General features: G+C 35.6%; 1 protein-coding gene across 1 annotated transcript; it reads left to right on the top strand.

Annotated features, from left to right (window-relative positions):
- Window positions 1-592: 592 nt before the first annotated feature.
- Window positions 593-20,996, top strand: LOC112047073 (RING finger and CHY zinc finger domain-containing protein 1). Its single transcript, XM_024083991.2, has 8 exons — window positions 593-874; window positions 2,374-2,535; window positions 3,129-3,287; window positions 7,673-7,855; window positions 8,879-8,974; window positions 9,059-9,144; window positions 12,346-12,521; window positions 12,832-20,996. The coding sequence occupies exons 1-7, from the start codon at window positions 758-760 to the stop codon at window positions 12,518-12,520; spliced, it is 978 nt and encodes a 325-aa protein (XP_023939759.1). The 5' UTR covers window positions 593-757; the 3' UTR covers window position 12,521; window positions 12,832-20,996.
- The last annotated feature ends 517 nt before the right edge of the window (window positions 20,997-21,513 follow it).

Raw genomic sequence — 21,513 nt, 5'->3', positions numbered from 1 at the left:
ATTACAACAATGAAACATCGATTCTATAGCAACAGTTTTTATAAACGCGTTAGATCATAGATTTTTGATCTTTGCTAGAGGGGTAACGGTTAGCGAGGCAGGTCCTGTTTTATTTAAATGGTCTAAGCTTGTCGTTGTCAGTCTTCAGTACAGTAGAATAGTAACAAATTTAGATACTGGCCGAGGAATTCAGCGAATGGTTTTTACCGTAATTCGTCTGGCAAATATCACACTTGTATAATATATTTTAAACACAGAGTAACGTGCCAGAGTGAGTCTTTACGTGTGAAGCCGGCGCAACTCATAAAAATAAACAAACGTCACACGTCTTCTAAACTTTTTTCATAATTTGTATTTCTTTATCACTAACAACAGCTAACAACAATTACGTAAATTATTGATTAATCTGTGATTTGAAATGAAACTTTTTCCATTTTAATATTGTAACGAACTTCCAAGTTAATTTAATTAGGTCTTTGTTACATGATGTGAATTCGGCTTTATGTGGCCACAAAACAGAAACCTCGGTGTCAAAGTCAAAGAATGTCAATGTCAATTCCACCTTCCACCATTTTGTCAATGACATTGACAGTTTGACGATAGTTTGTCTCATTGAATGTCACGATATCAATAAAGTTAGCACTTTCCATTAATTGTTCAATAATCCAAATCTAATTGAAGGAATTCATTCAGACGCCGTCTATTTAAAAAAGTGGTAAAATCGTGGCGTAACTCGAGTGCATGTTACTCTAAAAAGATGTCGGAGGCATCACAAACTACGAACGGTGAAGAAGTCGAAAACGCAGTAGCCGCTGATCAAATTATCGAAAAACGCATCGGATGTGCACATTACAAGAGGCGTGCTAAATTTGTGGTAAGATATTGCAGCTTAATGATGCTAAATAAGTGTTGTTTTATAGTTCCGGGACTGGTGTAGTAACCACGATACAAGAGTTCAAAACACTCGTTTCTATATTTATAACATTCGTACATCCACGCAAAACCTCAATGTAATAGTGTAATGATACGCAAATTGGGAAAACAAAGCATGTCAATGAACTATAATGAACTTAAAATTATGTCTAATATATAATTGTGAATTGAATGTTCTGATTAATTTCCATATTGATTGAATAAGGAACATTTACAATAGCCAACAATATTCTGAAAAAATGTAACCAAATAGATTGACAGCAAATTAACGCTTCACTTTGTAACAATTTAAATCTATGCATATTATCAATTAGTCTTCTGTCTGTCTGTACATTCACAACATACCCAATAACCCCTAATAATGTCAACACAATAGACTTATTGCGAAAAGCTTTGACCAACACTTTAAGAAGCTTTTCCTTAACTGCCGGGTCTAGGAACAGATACAAATGGCAGTGATTCTTGAGTGAAAAATACAAAAAAGAACAGAAATGTTGCCAATATGCTACAAGCATATGTGACATAATAGCCTATTGGATATGACCTCTGCCTACGATTTGGAGGGTGTAGGTTCGAATCCGGTCTGGGGCATGCACCTCCAAATTTTCAGCTTAGTGCATTTTAAAAAGTTAAATACCACATGTCCCAAACAGTGAAGAAATAACATTGTGAGGAATCCTGCATACCTGAGAATTTTCCTATCTAACCTATAGATAGGAAAATTCTCAGGTATGTCTCCCTTCTCATTCTGAGGGGAGACCCATGCTCAACAGTAAGCTGAATATGGGTTGTTAATGATGATGTTACAAGCTGTAAATTTTTAGGTGTATGTAAAAGTGAAATTTAATTTACATGCATAGTTCTTCTATTCCCAAAGGACATAATTATTTCGTTTGGATGTAGTACAGTAATTTGACATCAGTAACACTTTGTGTGGAATCTTAATAGACATCAATACAGCAGAAACTGGTATTTAAATTATTCCTCCTCTGTATCCCTCATACAGAGGAGGACATATTGATTTTTTTATTATAATTAGAATACTTCAAAAAAATTGCTTAAGAAACTCACACACATATAATATTTTTATATGTTTTTCCATTCCTTATTTACGCTCATGTGACACACTTTTTTTTACACTTTACCAAACAGTCTTCTGAAAGTAAAAATATTCTTATATGTACAACTACTAAATCAAATATGTCTTAAAAGACATGTGATATATTTAATGTAATATATTTAATTAAACACAGTGAAGAAAACCTGCATACCTGAGAATTTTCTTAATTCTCAATGTGTTTGAAGTCTGCAATTCTGTGTTGGGCTAGGACTATTAGCCTAACCTCTCTCAATTTTTTTTTTTCTCAATTTGAGAGAAGATTCATGCCCAAGAGTGAGCAGAATATGGGCTGTTAATGATGATATATTTCTAATATCCAGACCCCATGCTGCAACAAGCTGTACATGTGTCGCTACTGTCACGACGAGAAGGAACAACACTACTTCAACAGGAAGTCGGTCACTGAGCTCATCTGCACCGAGTGTGATATGCGGCAGAAGGTGCAGGCTGAATGCTCCAATTGTGGTGTCCGGTTTGGGAAGGTTAGTATGAATTTGTTTTATATTGGAGTTTACTCTTTAAGAATTGATTTTTCATATATTTATATTTTTAATTAATATTTACAAAACTTCACCTCATCTGGCCCAGTGGGGATCGAACCTGGACCTCTGTTTTGTAAATCCACTGCGTCACAGAGGCTGTCTAAATATTATGTTTACTTTTGAGTCTGCTCTGATATGATTGTTGCAGTAAATTAGAAGCCTCTGAATAACCTCATGAGACGTCTTTACAATCTAATATAATACACGCGTTTTTCCGACGGCAGTCAGTCATGAGGTGCCATGCCGTGCGATTCTAACTACCAAAGTAGAAGACTTGCGGTCATCGGCTAGTTAAAATAAATTCACCATTGATTATCTGCCCCTGTATCCAAGTGACACGTCGATTCTCTTTCTACGATCGCAAATGCTTCGAAAACTAGAAAATTGTACGGGAATGACAGATCTTGATCACGTGACCTGTCGATAGCAAATGTCATTCCTTTACTAGTTTGCGATCGTAGAAAGTGAATCGACGTGCCACTTCGCTACAGGGGCTGGTTTGGACAGCCCTAATATACATTTAATTCTTGCAGTATACATGCCTGATCTGCAACCTGTTTGACGATGAAGACAAGAAGCAGTACCACTGCGAGGGGTGCGGCATCTGCCGCGTGGGCGGTCGCGACCGGTTCTTTCACTGCGAGCGCTGCAACATGTGCCTGCCCGTGCAGCTGCAGTGCGTCGGTCACAGGGTACGCATGTGATACATACTTACACTGGAATTCATAGACGTTCTAGGGACACCCCCAAGGGATCATTCACCCGCTAGTGTGTCAAGTCAAGTGTCAAATTCTCAAACAAATAGAGGTTAAATTGGACACTCAGCGACTGAATGATCCCCTGGGTGCCCCTACAACGTCTATGAATTCCACTGTTAGTACTTGCATACAAGAAGCAGGAATGCGGCAACTGCATTTGTAATTTAATTTTTTTTTCTGTTACAAGACTACGATCTAACCTTTTTATGTGACTAATTAGTCATTTATTTTTTAACCGACTTCAAAAAGGAGGAGGTTCTCAATTCGGTCGGTATTTTTTTTTTTTTTTTTCCGATTTCAAAAATAACATCATAATATGTTCTACCTGCTGATATAATTTAAATTAAGACAACACCGGCTAAGCACCGCCTTCATACTGATCAGCAGGTAGAACATATTATGATGTTATTTTTCGCTTTTTAGTTTAGTGGGTACGTTTTTAGGTTTTGAAGTCGGTTGTATTTTTTTATTAAAATTTTTATTATAACCTAAACTTATAATATATTATTATATACATGAGCCGTGATAGCCCATGGTTAGTGGTTATGACCTCTGCTTCCGATTCCGGAGGGTGTGGGTTCGAATCCGGTCCGCGGCATGCACCTCCAACTTTTCAGTTGTGTGCATTTTAAGAAATAAAATATCACGTGTCTCAATAGGTGAAGGAAAACATCGTGAGGAAACCTGCGTACCAGAGAATTACCTTAATTCTCTGCGTGTGTGAAGTCTGCCAATCCGCATTGGGCCAGCGTGGTGTTGGCCTTACCCCTCTCATTCTGAGAGGAGACTCGAGCTCAGAGTGAGCCGAATATGGGTTGATGACAACGACGACGATAATTATATACTAAAATAAAGTCCAATAACTTTTCACTTTAAGTCATTTTGTTCACATTATTTTCAAATGTGTCTGCAAAACCATAGATTTATTTAGTTAACCTCTGCATGATGATGATTTTATTTTATTTATAAAACAGTTTTGTACAATAATATATATTACAAAACTTAAAAAAAATTTAAAAACAAATAGTTTACATACACAACCCACATCTCTATCCACGAGTAATTATACAAAATGTAGATGGGGCTGATAAAAATGATTTTCAAATTAAATTATCTAACAAAGTGCTTTTATACAAAGAAAAGAAAATAATGAAATAAAAAAAAACAAAAACAGAAATGACACAATTACAATAAAAATTAAAATATATAAATAAATAGCAAAATTATTAATCGCTTTTAATCGTACTGATGACCAACTTTTTAAAAGTACCTACTCGACTGGCAAAAATGTGTATGTTTTTGAAGTGCTTAATATACGTCTGTGTCATTCTTACTATTGGTGACCGTTTACCTGCATTTGTGCGGCACCTAGTAGTTGCAAACAGTCGATGATGCTGTACATGTAGTGATGATGCACATGATTGTGACAGTGCTGGAACTGGAAAATATTTGTGTGATGAGCATGGGTGTTTTCCAGTGTCTGTGTGTATTTATACATTATATAAGTATTTATATGTAGTACTAGCGGACACCCGCGACTTCGTCCGCGTGAAACTCGATGTAAACTTTCAACTACCTCTACCCTACCCCTACCCTACCCTACCCCTACCCCTACGCCTACCCTACCCCTACCCCTACCCTACCCCTAGCAATAAAGCTCAAATTGACTACGTTTTAGTTACAAATCATTTGTATGGGAAAAAGAAAAGGGCTATTTTTAGGGTTTTTCCAGCAATAATTCTAATTTTTCTCGTCGTTAAAACCATCCTTGAACTTGAACATTTTAAAAAAAGATTTGGCCAAATTGGTCCAGGCGTTGTTGAGTTATGCGCTTACCAACACATTATGCGATTCATTTTTTTTTATATGTAGTATATAATTGTATACTTGAAATTTTCTTAGATGTCAATTTTAAACAACAATAATGGCTGACTATGAACCAAAGACAATCAGTAGGGTTGAGAAGTTAACCGCGGGCATCGTAACGATATCAAGTAGGTATCGTTATATCTGAAATAACTAAACTAAAATATCCGTTACTATACGTCATCTTAAAAAACGAATACGTTCCATATTCGTTTCGTTTTCCAACTTTTCAGTTGTGTGCATTTTAGGAAATTAAATATCATTTTAAGAATATATACACCAAGGAGAAGAAGTGAATCATGAAATACATGAAAATGTTGGATATAGTAATAATAATAATATAGCCTTTATTTCCAAGTACATAAATTACAAAAATTTTACAGTTTACATTTTTAAAAATTACAAAAGATACAAAAGTTAAAAAACATTAACATTTCATTTCATTTTGTTGGATATAGTAGCGACATTATTTCCGCATACGAATATTTTTGAAATAAAGTCAGTGGCAATTTATAATGGAAATTTTTAATTTTTAAATTGTTGAAGAAAACAATTGAGAAAAACAAAAAAGCGACAAAAATATTTTTCTATTGAATTAAAGATTATTATTTCTTTCTTTTTTTACCTTGGTTATACACCACTAGTCCAAATGACTATGTAGAACATAATTGGAATTAATGTACACTTACTGTCTGTCTCTAATTATAATTCGTAACATTTTTCTAGCTCTAGAACCTACTAAATTTATTACCGCATAATGTCATATATTCAAAAACCTTTGTACTAAAGTTTCGGCCCCTTGTACATCACTATCTCTCAAACTTCTTTATATAATATCCTAATAACTCTGACTATCACGATTTACGTATACCAGAAAAATAAAAATCTCACCATGTTGCGAAACAAAAGTAATAAATTTTTTTCCATTAGTATTTCAAATCTTTTATTTATTTTTCTGATCCAGCAATCATAATATTCAAGTCGTATTTGTGTATTGTTTTCTTTATTCTTAATTTAAAAATTTTGCAAGTGGTTGAAGAATCGGTTTATCGGTTTTTTAATCATTTTTGATCGTGCTATATAATTACAAACATTCGGGAGCACTCGCGCCGCGATCGGTTAAGCTCGGTTTAGGATGAGTTAACTGCGAGCAAAAAGTGCCACATTGTCGCTTCCATGCTCACAGTGAGGTCGTGTCAATGTTTGTTCCATATCATCATTACTTATTTGTTTCGTTTGCAATTGTTAGTCTTGTTATTTATTTGTTGTTTGGTTGTTATATTATTGCTGATTGCTGAGTAGTGTATGACTAACAATAATATAACTAACCGAAAATTCCGACTTTCAGATGGGTGGATTTTAGGTTGAATTTCATATGGATTGATTTATTTATTAGGTATATTAAAAATATAAAAAAAAAAGTATTATGAAAAAATACAACCGACTTCAAAATGTTAACATACCCACGAAACTAAAAAGGGAAAGATAACATTATTATATTTTCTACTTATTGATCATTTTGAAGTCGCTGCCAAGCCCGTCTGATGTTGACTTAAGTCGTTACTGAAAAAAACACATGACAGACAAAAATAATGTCTGAGAAACAAAAATCTTTACGATAGGGTACACCTTGAATTAATAGATTGAATACACTGGCTTGGCAGAAAATATAATGATATTATTTTTCCCTTTTTTAATTTCGTGGGTACGTTAATATTTTGAAGTCGGTTGTATAAATTTTTTTAAATTATTATTTGTTTTTTCTCAATTAGGTCCTTCAACTATTTTAAAATCAAAAATCTCCATTTAAAATTGCCACTGACTTTATAAAAAAATATTCGTATGCGGAAATAATGTCGCTGCTATGTCCAACGTTTTCATGTATGTAGATTTACTTCTTCTCCATGGAGTATATTCTTTGGTGCTGTGTTAATAAAGATACACATTTATTTTATTTATAAGCCACAAAGGACACAAATATTAAAATTAAAAAATATGTACATACCTAATTATCGACAAGTTATAATTTCATGTATCTTTCCCGTCTCTTCAATTCATAGACAATCTAGCATTACGAAATGTCAAATTCGCAACATTTTCGTTAATCTGTAGAAATAAAACTTGTTGTGATTTCGTTTTTAGTGAAATAAATGTGATATAATAGTTAATTACAAGCAGTTTTTATGTAATTCGCGGTGTGCGCGTTAAATGAAGTGATGTGTATATAAATGATTTAGTTTAAACGGACGGTTTGTGAGAAATATGTGAATGTCGTGACGACGGACCTTTGTTTACCTTTTTTGCCATGTAAGGAAAAAAATACTATATATTAATATTATAATATCAACTATCTTAGCACCCATAACACAAGCTACTCTGTATGCTTACTTTGGGGCTAGATAGTGATGTGTATTGTTTAAGTATATTTATTTATTTATTTATATTTTATTTAGTGCGTGGAGAACGTATCCCGAGCCAACTGCCCGGTGTGCCTCGAGGACATCCACACGTCGCGCATCCCGTGCCACATCCCCGACTGCGGGCACCTGCTGCACCGGCCCTGCTTCGAGCAGATGCTCAAGTCCGGCCACTACGCGTGCCCCACCTGCCAGACCAGCATGATCGATATGACCAATGTGAGTACCAGTGGCGAAGGATGGATTTTTTTTTTTTTAATTTTATTCTTTACAAGTTAGCCCTTGACTACAATCTCACCTGATGGTAAGTGATGATGCAGTCTTAGATGGAAGCGGGCTAACTTGTTAGGAGGATGATGAAAATCCACACCCCTTTCGGTTTCTGCACCGGCCCCGCTTCGAGCAGATGCTCAAGTCCGGCCACTACGCGTGCCCCACCTGCCAGACCAGCATGATCGATATGACCAATGTGAGTACCAGTGGCGAAGGAAGGATTTTTTTATTTATTTTGTACAAGTTAGCCCTTGACTACAATCTCATCTGATGGTAAGTGATGATGCCGTCTTAGATGGAAGCGGGCTAACTTGTTAGGAGGATGATGAAAATCCACACCCCTTTCGGTTTCTACACGGCATCGTACTGGAACGCTTGGCGGTACGTCTTTGCCGGTAGGGTGGTAACTAGCCACGGCCGAAGCCTCCCACCAGATAAAATATATGCGGTAAGAAATTAACAGCAGAGGCAATATTGCAAGCTCGAGCCGCAAGCGAGAGCTATAGTAAGGAAGCAGTGGCTGTAATTATCAAAGCGCACGTATGTCACGACGTTTTATAACACATTTGTGAGGAAACACACTTTCTGAAAATGAATTTGTATCTTTGCTGTCCTATCTGTTTTCCATATGATGACATTTTGATACGCTTGTATCAAAGCTTGCATCCTCCTCCTAACAAGTTAGCTCGCTTCCATCTTAGACTGCATCATCACTTACCATCAGGTGTGATTGTAGTTAAGGGCTAACTTGTAAAGAATAAAAAAAAAATAATAATAATGTACTATTACTATCAATTTCTGCGAAAAATCAATGAAATCAAGCGACAACGCCAACATGTTTGTGTAAAGTTTCACCTCACTTCCCCGCACGATTTCACACCCGCGCAACCTTTCGCCCCGTCGCCCGCATATCATGGGATTGTCATCAAAAAACTTGCCTTGACTATAACCATGCTATTCTATTCACAGTTGTGGAACTACTTGGACTCTGAAGTGGATGCGACTCCTATGCCCCCCGAATATGCAGACTACAAAACCACAATTTTATGCAAAGACTGTCACAAGGTAATCTATCTATATTTCATCATCATCATTATCAGAATTTTGTATGAAAGTCATTAATTAAATAATTATAAAATTATTTTTCAGCTTTCAATAGTAAAATTCCATGTGGTCGGGTTGAAGTGCCAGTTCTGTGGTGGATACAACACATGTCAGACCAACGGCTTCCACAAGTGAGTGAATCAATTTCAACCTTTTATTTATTTAATAAGGACAACCAACAGCTGATACAATGTCACATATCAATAACATACTTAGTTATTGCACAGCTAATTATATGTTAACACAGCATTCACTAATTAAAATTGCTTATCAAAACTACAGTTGTCAGCAATGAATCAATGTCAAAATATACAATGTAAATTAATAGGTATCTAAAAAATGTCGGACACAATCAACTAAAAGCAACACAAGAAAAAAAAAATTCGATCTCTTTACTATCAAATACTTTCAATATCTTGATTGGTAAGAAGGCTCAGAGTCACTCAGCGAGTGATGGAGCGAGCTATGCTTGGAGTTTCTCTGTGTGATCGAATCAGAAATGAGGATATCCACAGATGAACCAAAGTCACTGACATAGCTCAACGAGTCGCGAAGTCGAAGTGGCAATGGACAAAGCACATAGTTCGAAGATACGATGGATGTTGGGGTCTCAAGGTGCTGGAATGGCGACCCCACACCGAAAAGCGCAGTGTTGATCGACCAAGTGAACTGAAAACATCAATAAGATAACTCAGAGTCTGTTAGATGTAAAGATGAAAGGACATGTCCCAAAATGGGCCTTTATCTATATCTATACTAATATTATAAAGAGGTAAAGTTTGTAAGTTTGTCACATATTTTAAATGGGGTAATCTTCGGAACTACTGGTCCGATTTTAGAAATTCTTTCACCAGTAGAATGCTACATTATCTATAGTGCTATAGGCTATATTTTATATTGGTATCGTATATATTAGCCGAGTTATCACAGTTTTTGTCATACAGGTCGGACTGAAAATCCTCTTAAACAGACTTATTCGCATGCGCTGCCTTAACTATTGTGTAAAATTGAAATTAATGTATGGAGAATTTATGTATCTTTAAAAGTTCTACAAAAAAGTCCGCGACACCATATATCTATCTTCTATATATTAGCAGATACAGTACCTTTTGTGTTTTAAAAATTATTAATTTTATATACTTAGGTTTACGTCATTATTTATACAACTAAACTTTAATCCTTATTAAAATAAATTATTTAATAATCACAAGGATATTATGGAGATAAGATTTGCCCTTTACAGTATGTTAATTACTTAAATAGTTTCGGAGATAATACAAAATTTCTAAAAGACGCAGAAATTCCGCTATATGACGCCCGGCGCTTTCATTTACGTAGTTCCCGTTCCCGTGTGAATATGGGGATTAAACATAGCCTAAGACACTCGCAAATAACGTAGCTTTCTATTGGTAAAACAATTTTCCAAATCGGTCCAGTAGATCCATAGATTACCTCCTACAACCACACGAACTTTACCTCTTTATATTATTAGCATAGAAGTCTCTACTTCTCTTGGTCATACCACCACTCTCGAAGGACTGGACCGATTTCGCTAAGGGTAGGAGTAAGATAGAGAAGTTACAGGGTAGGGTAGGGTGGGTAAGCGTAGGAGTAGTGTAGGGGTAGGGTAGGTTTAGGGCCGGGTTTAGGGTAGTGGTAGGGTAGGTGTAGAGGTAGGGTAGTGGTAGGGTAGAGGTACGGGTAGGATAGGGAAGTGGTAGGGTAGGGGTAGGGTAGGCGTGAGATAGGGGTACGAAAGGGATAGGGTACGGGGAGGGTAGGGGTAGGATGGGGGTAGGGTGTAGGTAAGGTAGGGGTAGGATAGGGGTAGGGGTAGGGTAGGTGTAGGGGTTGGGTAGGGTAGGGTTGGGGTAGGGGTAGGGTAGGGTAGGGTAGGGGTAGTAGTAAAGTTGACATCGAAATTTACGCGGACGAAGTCGCGGGCGTCCGCTAGTTATTTATAATTTTTAAGCAGGTCGATAATTTTTTTTTACGGATAGATAACAGCAATTTGTATCGAATCATTGGAACCCGCATTAAATAGATAAATATTTTTTTTGTTTCGTGTCGCTCCCTTGTCTACAAATTAAACATAGACAATACAGTAAAAGTATTCAGAATAGCCAATAAAAATTAGTGGGATACAATTCATATCCGGTGTAAGCTGTCAATGTCATGTCATTATGACATAAGTTACATTTAATTGTAGACAGAGAAGCATGAAACAAAAGAATTCCTTAAATTGCTTTAAAAACACCATAAACGAACGTGACTTCGTGAAGATCACTGACAATCTGTGAGTGACGAGCAATGTTGCCATGATAAAAATTATATTTTATATAATTAATTTAATAAAAATTTGGGTTCCTAAAACATTTTTATTGTAGATTTTAAGCTTTATATTATACGTTCTTTTAAGATAAAAATAATTTGTTCTGCTTAGTTGACACTCGGATTGTAGGCCCAGCCAACATACAAAATTGGGACACGTCATTTGGCATGGGTTTGTATATTAATTATGTCTAAAGTGGTTAACGAGACTTGGTCGCTAACTATGGGCCTATTAAGAAGGCTCAGAGTCACACAGCGGACGATAGAACAAGCTTTGCTTGGAGTTTCTCTGTGTGATCTTGAGAAAGTGTTGGTCAACCCCCCACTAGGTGGACCAAAGTCATCAATAAGATAACTCAGAGTCTCTTAGAAGCAGAAAGATGAAAGGAGATGGTAAAGAATTGTATGGAGCTCAGAATCAGTCATTGTACCCTGACGGAAATAGAAAATATTTTTTTTTTACTATTTTTGATTTTACAAATTTACTGATACTAATGATACTTTCGAAATAATATTCATTCTCTCCCAAAAAATGCAACACTAATATGGGTATTGATGGCGGATTGATGACGTTTTCAATGCAGTAGTCGATTTGAAGTTTGCTTATTCCAAGTGCTATACAAAATTATGTTTATATAAAATTTGAGAAATAAGGTAATATATGAATTCATTGAAATCTCAGACTAATTAGATAAAGACCTGCCTCGCAATACATTATTTTTCTGTCAAAGGATATGATCAACGATCTTATGCGATTATAAACAATGTCTCTATGAATCGATGTTTCATAGTTTAAAATCGTGTCCGTCGGTTAAAAACCTCCGTAAAAATACCTTTTTGTGTAGTTAAATGGTGTAAAAAACGAACCAAAACTGCTAGTTTAGTATAAGATATGTATGAAATCTTAGCTCGTTTTCCTTAGAAAATGGCAGAAAATTTTGTTCGTGAATTTGGGTGTGATACTAGTCCTTATATATTTAGTCTGAGATTGAAATTGCCAGGGACTCGAGCACTTCGGAGGCGTGCGAGACGGCATCACCGTCATCGTCTACGTCATCATCATCGACGAGCAGGAGCGGCTCGTCATCGGTGACGTTCGAGCGCGAGGAGCGGCATGTGGACGCCGGGGATGAGCTGCCGCGCGCCAACCCGATGGACGAGCCGCCGCAGGCCTGAGGTGATGAGAGACTCTTCGTCATTCGTTATCATCATCATCATCATCATTATCATCATCATCATCATCATCATCATCATCATCATCATCATCATCATCATCATCATCATCATCATCATCATCATCATCATCATCATCATCATCATCATCATCATCATCATCATCATCATCGTCATCGTCATCGTCATCACCATCATCATATTTATCATCATCCTCATTATCATCATCATCATCATCATCATCATCATCATCATCATCATCATCATCATCATCATCATCGATGACGTAATATAACTAAATCTAATATTTTCAGGTGTGACGCAGAACAACAAAAATGTGAAACCAGAGCGAACCATAAGATCTAAAAGGAACAACACATTTTATTTTAATGTAAAATAAAGTACAATATTGTATCAAAAATATTTGTAAGTGCTACTTTATACCAGCAGAGACTTCTTAGTAGAGATTTTAACAAACAAACAAACAAAGAGATTTTGACAAAGAAAATATTTAAATATTGGGCTACTAATAGACCGGAATGATGAAAAATAAAACAAAAATACCTCAGACTTAGATTACTATGCCTATATCACTTATTTTGATTGCTGCAAAAAAAAATCTTCATTATAAAAAAGTTCTGCTGGTTCGAAGTAATTTTGTCTACCTGCTTATATGTCACTGTAAAATTACAAATACCGTTAGATTATAATCTATCTCGCAAGATTGTTAACTGTCGAAAGAGTCGAAAAATTGTAAAACGCATCCACAGAATAAAGAATGATCCAGAATGAGTCTTTACAAGCAACGTGGTGAAGCCAGTGAAACCCATGAAACCTATATGTCACGCGTCTCATTGACCTCCGTTTAAACAATTTTATTTTAAATTTAAAACTGACAAAAATTACGTAAATTAATATAATAATCAATAATTACCAATGACAAAATAGTCCATCTTTTTTCTTTAGTTTTTGTGAAGTTTTCAAAATATTTATAAATATAAGACGCCATTTTTCTTGTATAATATTAAAAATTACTAATGCGACGCCTCGTGTCGTACAGACTCGTGAATATATTCGTTTTTAAATTTTGTATTTGGAACGGCTACGACACCGTCGTCTTCCGTGCGCTCTATCTACCTATTATTCTTTAATCTGTGACCGCAACATACTGCTTACAATTTAACGTGTTATTATTCAACAGAAATAGGAGGTAGCCTTTTTTTATTTAATATAAAATACCTATAACCTAACCATTGGTTTCAGAGTTCCGGTTCTTTGGAGTATGTTGCAGTTCACAATCTCGCTAGATAGATTATAATCTGACGGTATTTACAATTTTACTGTGACATACATAATAGATCTTTGTAATAATATCATTCATAATAATGATCTTTTAATAATAACTCATGGTACATATATTAAGTTGTAATATACTTTTTTCAGCTTCTAATAATAAATATATTTTAGAGAATTAATCCAGCGACATTAAGGGGTCATGCGCAGCGCCGGACCGAGGTAAATTTTAGAATGGAGCGAGATCCAATTATGGCGCCTTTCCCGTTTGTTCCTAACATTATATACTAGGGACGTTTGAAAAGTTCGTAGCCTAATTTATATCGGAATGTCATACATTTTTAACCGACTTCAAAAAAAGGAGGAGGTTTCTCAATTCGACCGTTCGATTTCGATTCGATTCAAGCCGTTTAAATCATAAAGATTTTAACTGGATTTTCAGATACTTCTTTCAGATACGGCTTTAATTAACACAGCACTAACTTGGTACCGCCTTCAAACTGATCAGAAGGTAGCACATACGATGTTATGTTTCGCTTTTAATTTAATGGAAACTTTATTATGATTTTAAGGTCGGTTGTTCTTTTTTATTATTATTATTTTTAAATTACCCTCATGTTAAAGCTACATTATTCAATATATATGTATTCGTTACGTTCCCCACGCGATCCCGTCAAACAAATCGTGACTAGGTACTCGTATTTTTAACATGAAAAAAAATCGAGTATCTTAATCTTAATAATAAACTTAATCACTGCAATGAAGAACTTGAAGAAGAAAGGTTTAGCAAAAAAAAATGAAGGTGAATTACTGCCTTCGTATATATCGAAGGCCGCGTGTTTTTTGCGCTTAGGTAAAATGCCCAGCCAAAGCCACAGTCGAAAGCCCTATTACAAACCCCTGGCCGAAGGTCGGTGTAAAATAAAGTTCGCAGCCGATTGTCGCGCGTTTTTTGCTATATATCCGATCTTAATGAAACAAAGCCTATATGTTGCCCTGGACTATGCTTAATCTATTTGTGAAAACCGCATCAAAATCCGTATAAAATAGATATAGACATAGAAGATAGATAGATAGATAGATAGATTGACTTTTAGGAAGATAGCTGACACTATTGGCATCTCAACAGAAGGCAAAAATCACATAATCGCCTTGGCTTCTTTGAATTGAACAAATACGCGATCGACTAACGAATTTTCGCAACTGCTTGGAGTTGTTTGAGGCAGATACTTGTGACCATGGTTAAAACCTGAGTATATTATTTTACTCCAGAAACAAAAGTACAGTCTAAAAAGTGGACACGACCAGGATCCAATGTTCTAAAAAGGCAGAAGCGGTTTTGCGTGTTGGAAAAGTAATGGCCTTAGTTTTTTGAGATTCGCGGGATGTAATTACGGTGGATTACTAAAAAAAGGCCTAAATATAAACTCTGCTTAACAGTGAAATCTGCTGCGATGTTTCAGAGGACAAATTAAAGAAAAATGGCCATGGTCATTGAGAAGAAAAGTTTTGTTTCATCAGGATAATTTGCGAGTTTCTGCTATGCTTTTAACAAACGTGTGAAACGTTTGTTAAAATAATAGCAGAAATTCATCAGTATAATTTAGAATTCTTACCTTACCACCATATTCATATGATCTAGTCTCATCTCCATCAGACTTTTATCTATTTCCGAAGCTAGAAAAAGCACTTATCGAGTTCAAAATTTTTATGAAAATGGTCTATGCATTTTCTAAGAGTTTAATGAAAAAAAATAGCTGGTATAGAAATGTTTCCAGGCCAACAAAATAAGTGTATTGAGCTCTAAATAAAGTTGAAAAATAAATTAACTAAAAATTTATAGCTTTGTAGTTTCCTGACTTACTTAGGCTACGAACTTATGGAACGCGAAGATTTTGACCATACTCAGACCAATTGAAAATCAGGCACAATACCGTCTCTCGATCACGTAGTGCCCGGGTGCAATCATCACCCTAGCGCCCCCTAGTACCTATAGAACCCGCGCGGCGAGCGGCGCTTGGGCGCCCCTGAGATCGCGGCACCCGGGTGTAACGCACCCCATGCACTACAGTTAAAGACTCTAGTTCACGTAGCGCCTGGGTGCAATCATCACCGTAGCGCCCTCTACTACCTGTATATACCCGGGTTAAAATCAACGCACTCCCTGCACCATAGGTAAAGAAAGACGCCTCTATTAGAAGTAAATTCGCGCACGTCGCCTTCACCTCTTCGCTTTAAATATAGACGATCGAAAAGAAATAAATTTCTTTTCGATCTTGTCTTTACCATTTCGGCGCCCCCTAGGATTTGGCGCCTGGAGCGACCGCTCCGTTCGCCGTATGGACGGTCCGGCCCTGGTCATGCGTTAAAGTAGGGGGTCATCAAATAGTGATTACACATGTGGGGTCACTGTACACGATGGTTGGCGCAGTGGATAGTGACCCTGCTTTCTGCATCCAGGGCCGTGGGTTCGATTCCCACAACTGGAAAATATTTGTTTGAGAATAGGTGTTTTACAATTTCTGGGTGTGTTTATAATATAGCGAGTAAAAACTCTGTTTGTCGTCTTGCGATTGGTTGCTTGCGTATCTGTCAAAACGAAGCTTGACTGTGTCCGCGCAAGATAAGTCTGCGTGCGACTGGCGGTGAAATTGTGTTGCCAGCGTTAGTGATCTCTTTTACCCGCCAAGAGATAGATAGAGATAGACGATAATATGGCGACACTTGATTAGTTCCGATTTTGGCCACGCGCAAACTTATCGTGCGCGCACTATAGTATTTATGTTATATGTAATATACAAAATGTATATGATGAAATCAGCCATCTTAGTATCCATAACACAGGCTATGCTTACTTTGGGGCTCGATTGTGATGTGTGTATTTTCCAAATATACTTGTATTTATTAATTTTAAAGTTACATTACAAATTATGGGGTCACATTATCGATCTCCTATTAAAAAGTGGATGCACAATCAGTGACCAAAAAACGCACCCACTTAATGAGTGCCAAACACGACTTATTGGCACTCAATTTAAGTAGTCTCATTTGCAAATTAAACCTTAAAATCAGTCCTTAAGGTTGAATTTGCTCTAAATTTGGGATTTTATTGAATATTGGACTATATTTAAAGGCTTTTACGTATAATTTTCTTTACCAATATTAAATTGTCAAAGCAAAATTGGCCATTAAGTGAAATTTTCTACATAATTGTGCGTCCTTTTATTATAATAGGTCAATGGGTCACATTGATAAGTGTCTGTGTAAATTATTAATTTATCTGTTGAAAATTTTCAAATAAATTAAACATTAATATTTTAGGCATACGATTCCTCAAATTTGTGATGCTCAAAATTTCCATTTTTTAATTTTATATTACATTTATTAATATAATAATAATGATGTGATCATCGCTTTATTTTTACTTGTTTGTATGATATTAAAATTCATTTGTAAAATTAAGCAATTAGACTATCATATTTAATGTAAAAAAAATATTTAACTAACTAATAAATAATGTAAATTATTATTATTCGAATAAATAAATAGCTAAACTTGCGTAAATTCGTTGGAATTTAACTGGTTTCATTCTTAATCATAAACTTGTTCTTGGCGTAAACCTAAACTTATGATGATGCAAAAACAATGCCTACACAGGTCTCATCACGAATATGTATATGAGGAGGAGTTTTCCATTATACAGTTTGTATGATGCCTACCCTAACTAAAAACCTTGTTCACGCCACTGGCGTAAACCAAACTGACGAACTTAACAATCCTGGGGCTTTAGCTATATGGCACGTCGAATCTCTTTCTACAAACGCTGTTTCGAAAACTAACAAAATGTATGGGAATGACAGATGCGACCGACAACTTGATCACGTGACCTATCAATAGTGAATGTCATTCCAATACATTTTTTAATTTTCGAAGCGTTAGCGTTTGTAGAAAGATAATCGCCGTGCCACAATGGCTATAGGTCCTAGTTAGTCGGACATATATCAACGAATTAACGTGGGTTAAGATGTTTATTTAATTCAGTATTATGGAATACTCGTGTTTTTCGAAAATTTTAAAATCTAAATGGTTATAATTATTATTAAAATGAGTGTTTTACCGTCAAGGCTTAAAATTGTGAATGCAAAAAAAAATGTCACTTGTCATATTGTTTTTGTGATATTACTTGTAATACTCTCATTAACGTCAATATTATTTAACTTATTATCTCTAACCAGTGGCGTAACTATAACCCGTGTGCATTAACTTGATACCTGGCTATCAAACACATTCATACAAACATCATTCGCCCCAGGTGTCAAGGTAATCCGCACGAGCTATATATTAATTGATTTACGGAACCTCCTTTAGTAAGGGCTCATACTTGGTGGAGGTAATTAACAACATATCTGCCGCGCTTGTGTGAATCCAAAAATCCCCCCTTTGGCTCCCCACCTGCATTAGTGCTATTTACGCCACTCAACGATATTTTATACTATTAGATATGGCATTAGCGCATCGTAACACTCGAGAATGGCTGCTTATTTTGATCTTTAAATGTTCGTGGAGGTTTTAAAGGTGAGAAATATAAGAATAATTGCCAGGAAAACCATAAAAACAACCCTTTTGTATTTCCCATACAAACGTTTAAGAGTCAAGAGGTAGGGGTAGGGTAGTGTAGAGTAGGGATAGTGAAGAAGTACACAGGTCAAAGCGAAGCTTGATCGGGTCCGCTTAAGTAAACAAAAAAAAGAGCCGTGATAGCCCAGTGGATATGACCTCTGCCTCCGATTCCGGAGGGTGTGGGTTCGAATCCGGTCTGGGCATGCACCTCCAACTTTTCAGTTGTGTGCATTTTAAGAAATTAAATATCACGTGTCTGAAACGATGAAGGAAAACATCGTGAGGAAACCTGCATACCAGGAAATTTTCTTAATTCTCTGCGTGAGTGAAGTCTGCCAATCTGCATTGGGCCAGCGTGGTGGACTATTGGCCTAACCCCTCTCATTGTGAGAGGAGACTCGAGCTCAGCAGTGAGCCGAATATGGGTTGATAATGATGACACAAAAAAATATTGTGCAAGTATGTGCTCAGAGGCGTTGAGTGTGGAACACTTTTTGCGGTGATATTGTAGGCACGTAACATATCTAATAGTATAAAATATCGTTGACGCCACTGGCCTTTACTTAGAAATAATACAACGTAAAACAATGTTTTATCGCCAATGTATATTGATAATATTTGTATAAGTAGTTACATCCCTGTTTGCTTATATATACAGGGTGTTGTGGAGTATTTTTCATAATTTCAAGGTATTGACAAGTCCACTTATAGGAGCCGAACTGCATAATTATTTTTTTTAACTAAAAAAAAAAAACTGGTTTTCGTATGAAGTAATTCAAATAATTCTGACTATCCATGTAACACACGCCTTTATCTATCCTTGCATTTTAAAATACGTAATCGTATTGGTAAGACTGTCGATATCGACGAGATATTGCAACTGGCACTCCGCACTTCACTAGTAAGCTACTTCATGATATTTATCAATGTCTCAGTTTAGTCATAATATAAGGGACACAATTAAAGATCTATTTAGAAAAGAAATATTTTTTACTCCGGTAATATTAATTTTAAAACGCATCCTTAGGCATTGATAATTAATTATGCTTACAAAATATAAACCAAGAGTTATGGGAAATCTCTCGAGCACCCTGTATAAACACTTGAGGCTTATGTTGATAAATAAAGTTATTATATGCTGTACCAATAACCATCCATTGTTTATAGGACTATATCCGTCAGTGTACATAATATAATATGGTGTAACTACAAAAAGGTATTTTACGTCTTTACTGTACTTAAAATTTGACTTGGGCCTACGACTACCTTTTCTAAAAAAATAGTTTTTTATTAAAAATAATCGCGTCGAAATCAGTCCATCCGTTTTAGAACACAAATATTAAGGTTTTAAACTTAAAACACTGTTTGTAGTTACACCACTAATTGATGTATAAATTTTAATAAAATGTAGCATAATAATATTATTGATATTTTTATTCATCTATATGTTAGGATAAGTATATAACGATATTATGAAAATTTTTAAATCTAGGTGTATACATTGTATACGTATTTATATATAGTATATAACTGTGTATGATAATATCAGCTATCTTAGTACCCATAACACATACTGTGTATGCTTACTAAGGGGTTAGATACTAATATTCGGCCGCTCAGAAATTGCGTTTCTGACGGGTCGTGATCGTATGGGGCTAACATTCAATTACTATGGGGATGATGACTAGGTTTGAATATATTGATTTTTATGAGGCATTCGGGTTAATAAGGTCAATATTACCTAATTAATATTTAAGAAACAGAGATTGACTGGATTGCAAACTAAATAAGATTATAAAATTCCTAAATCTACTAAAATTATTTTATCGCAATTAGATGAAAATGCATACATTTTTAGCTTCCTTACATTAAACGTGACATTTTTAATATAGAAACTATAAACACAAACGCACAAATTATAAAGAAATTTGTAATGTTATTGAACGCCCATACAAATCTAACGATCAGCGAATCAACGACGTCATTAATTCGTGCCACTTTGAATGGGGCGTTTTTCAGGGATCCGTAGCAGTGCTGCAAACCTGACCCTTTAATCTCTAGCTCCGAAAGTAATGATCGCAGATACCGTTACTTTTAAAAAAATGCTTTACTATTAGCATACTCCTAATTTGTATACAATTTAAAAAACTGTGATCATCCCTAGTGCCTCGTTTTTTATCTCTACAATAATCACTACAAAGAGAAACAGTTGGTATAAGCTTGAAACAGCGCAGTTCAACAACCTTGTACGCCAGTTCGAAGTTACATTTCCCATTCGATCACGACCTGTCAGAAACGCAATTTCTGAGCGGCCGGATATTAGATTGTGATGTGTGTATTGTTTAAGTATATTTATTTATGCCCGTACGTATTTTGATTTTGGTTAATTTGTCATAATAGTACTTGCATATTAAAAAAATAAATATGTAATTAAGTACATAATGAACTGTGAGATGTTACTTTATGATTTGTATTTATTTACATTGTTGGTTATACGGTTTTGGAACAACCGCTTTTGTTTTGGTTTTGATATGATTAAGAAATAAATTAAAGTACAATATTGTAATGATTTTTTTTTCTTGACAAATTTACTTTTTCCTATTATGAGTACTTTACTTTTTGTTTAAACAAATTAGCCCTTGGCTGTGATCAGTAGCGTGTACTTCAAACATGCATTTAAGTATTTCATACCCGAAGAGTTGTCTTCTTAGTCCATACTAGCGGACGCCCGCGACTTCTTCCCGCGTGAAACTCGATGTAAACTTTCGACTACCCCTACCTTTCCCTTAATTAGGGATGATTGAGAGTGTTATAAACGTAAGAGTAGAAAAATATAATCAGAAAGTTTCGAATTACTAAGCTTTCGGGAGTTACACGTGTTATTGCGAGTCAGCCATAAAAGATAGATATAAGCTGTTATGTTTTTTGGATGTATAATTTTACGGAAAACATTTCCGTCATAGATAATTTATATGTAGCTTTAACCATTAAGGCTTCACACGCGATGGAAGCTTAAAAATGGAGTAACTTTTCCCGTTTTCTTAACATTTCCCTTCACTGTTCTGCTCCTATTGATCATAGAG

The sequence above is a fragment of the Bicyclus anynana genome, chromosome 20 (genome assembly GCF_947172395.1).
Source record: "Bicyclus anynana chromosome 20, ilBicAnyn1.1, whole genome shotgun sequence".
Lineage (NCBI taxonomy): Eukaryota > Metazoa > Arthropoda > Insecta > Lepidoptera > Nymphalidae > Bicyclus > Bicyclus anynana.
Note: the sequence above shows the minus strand (reverse complement) of the source record. Positions and strands in the feature narration are given on the sequence as shown.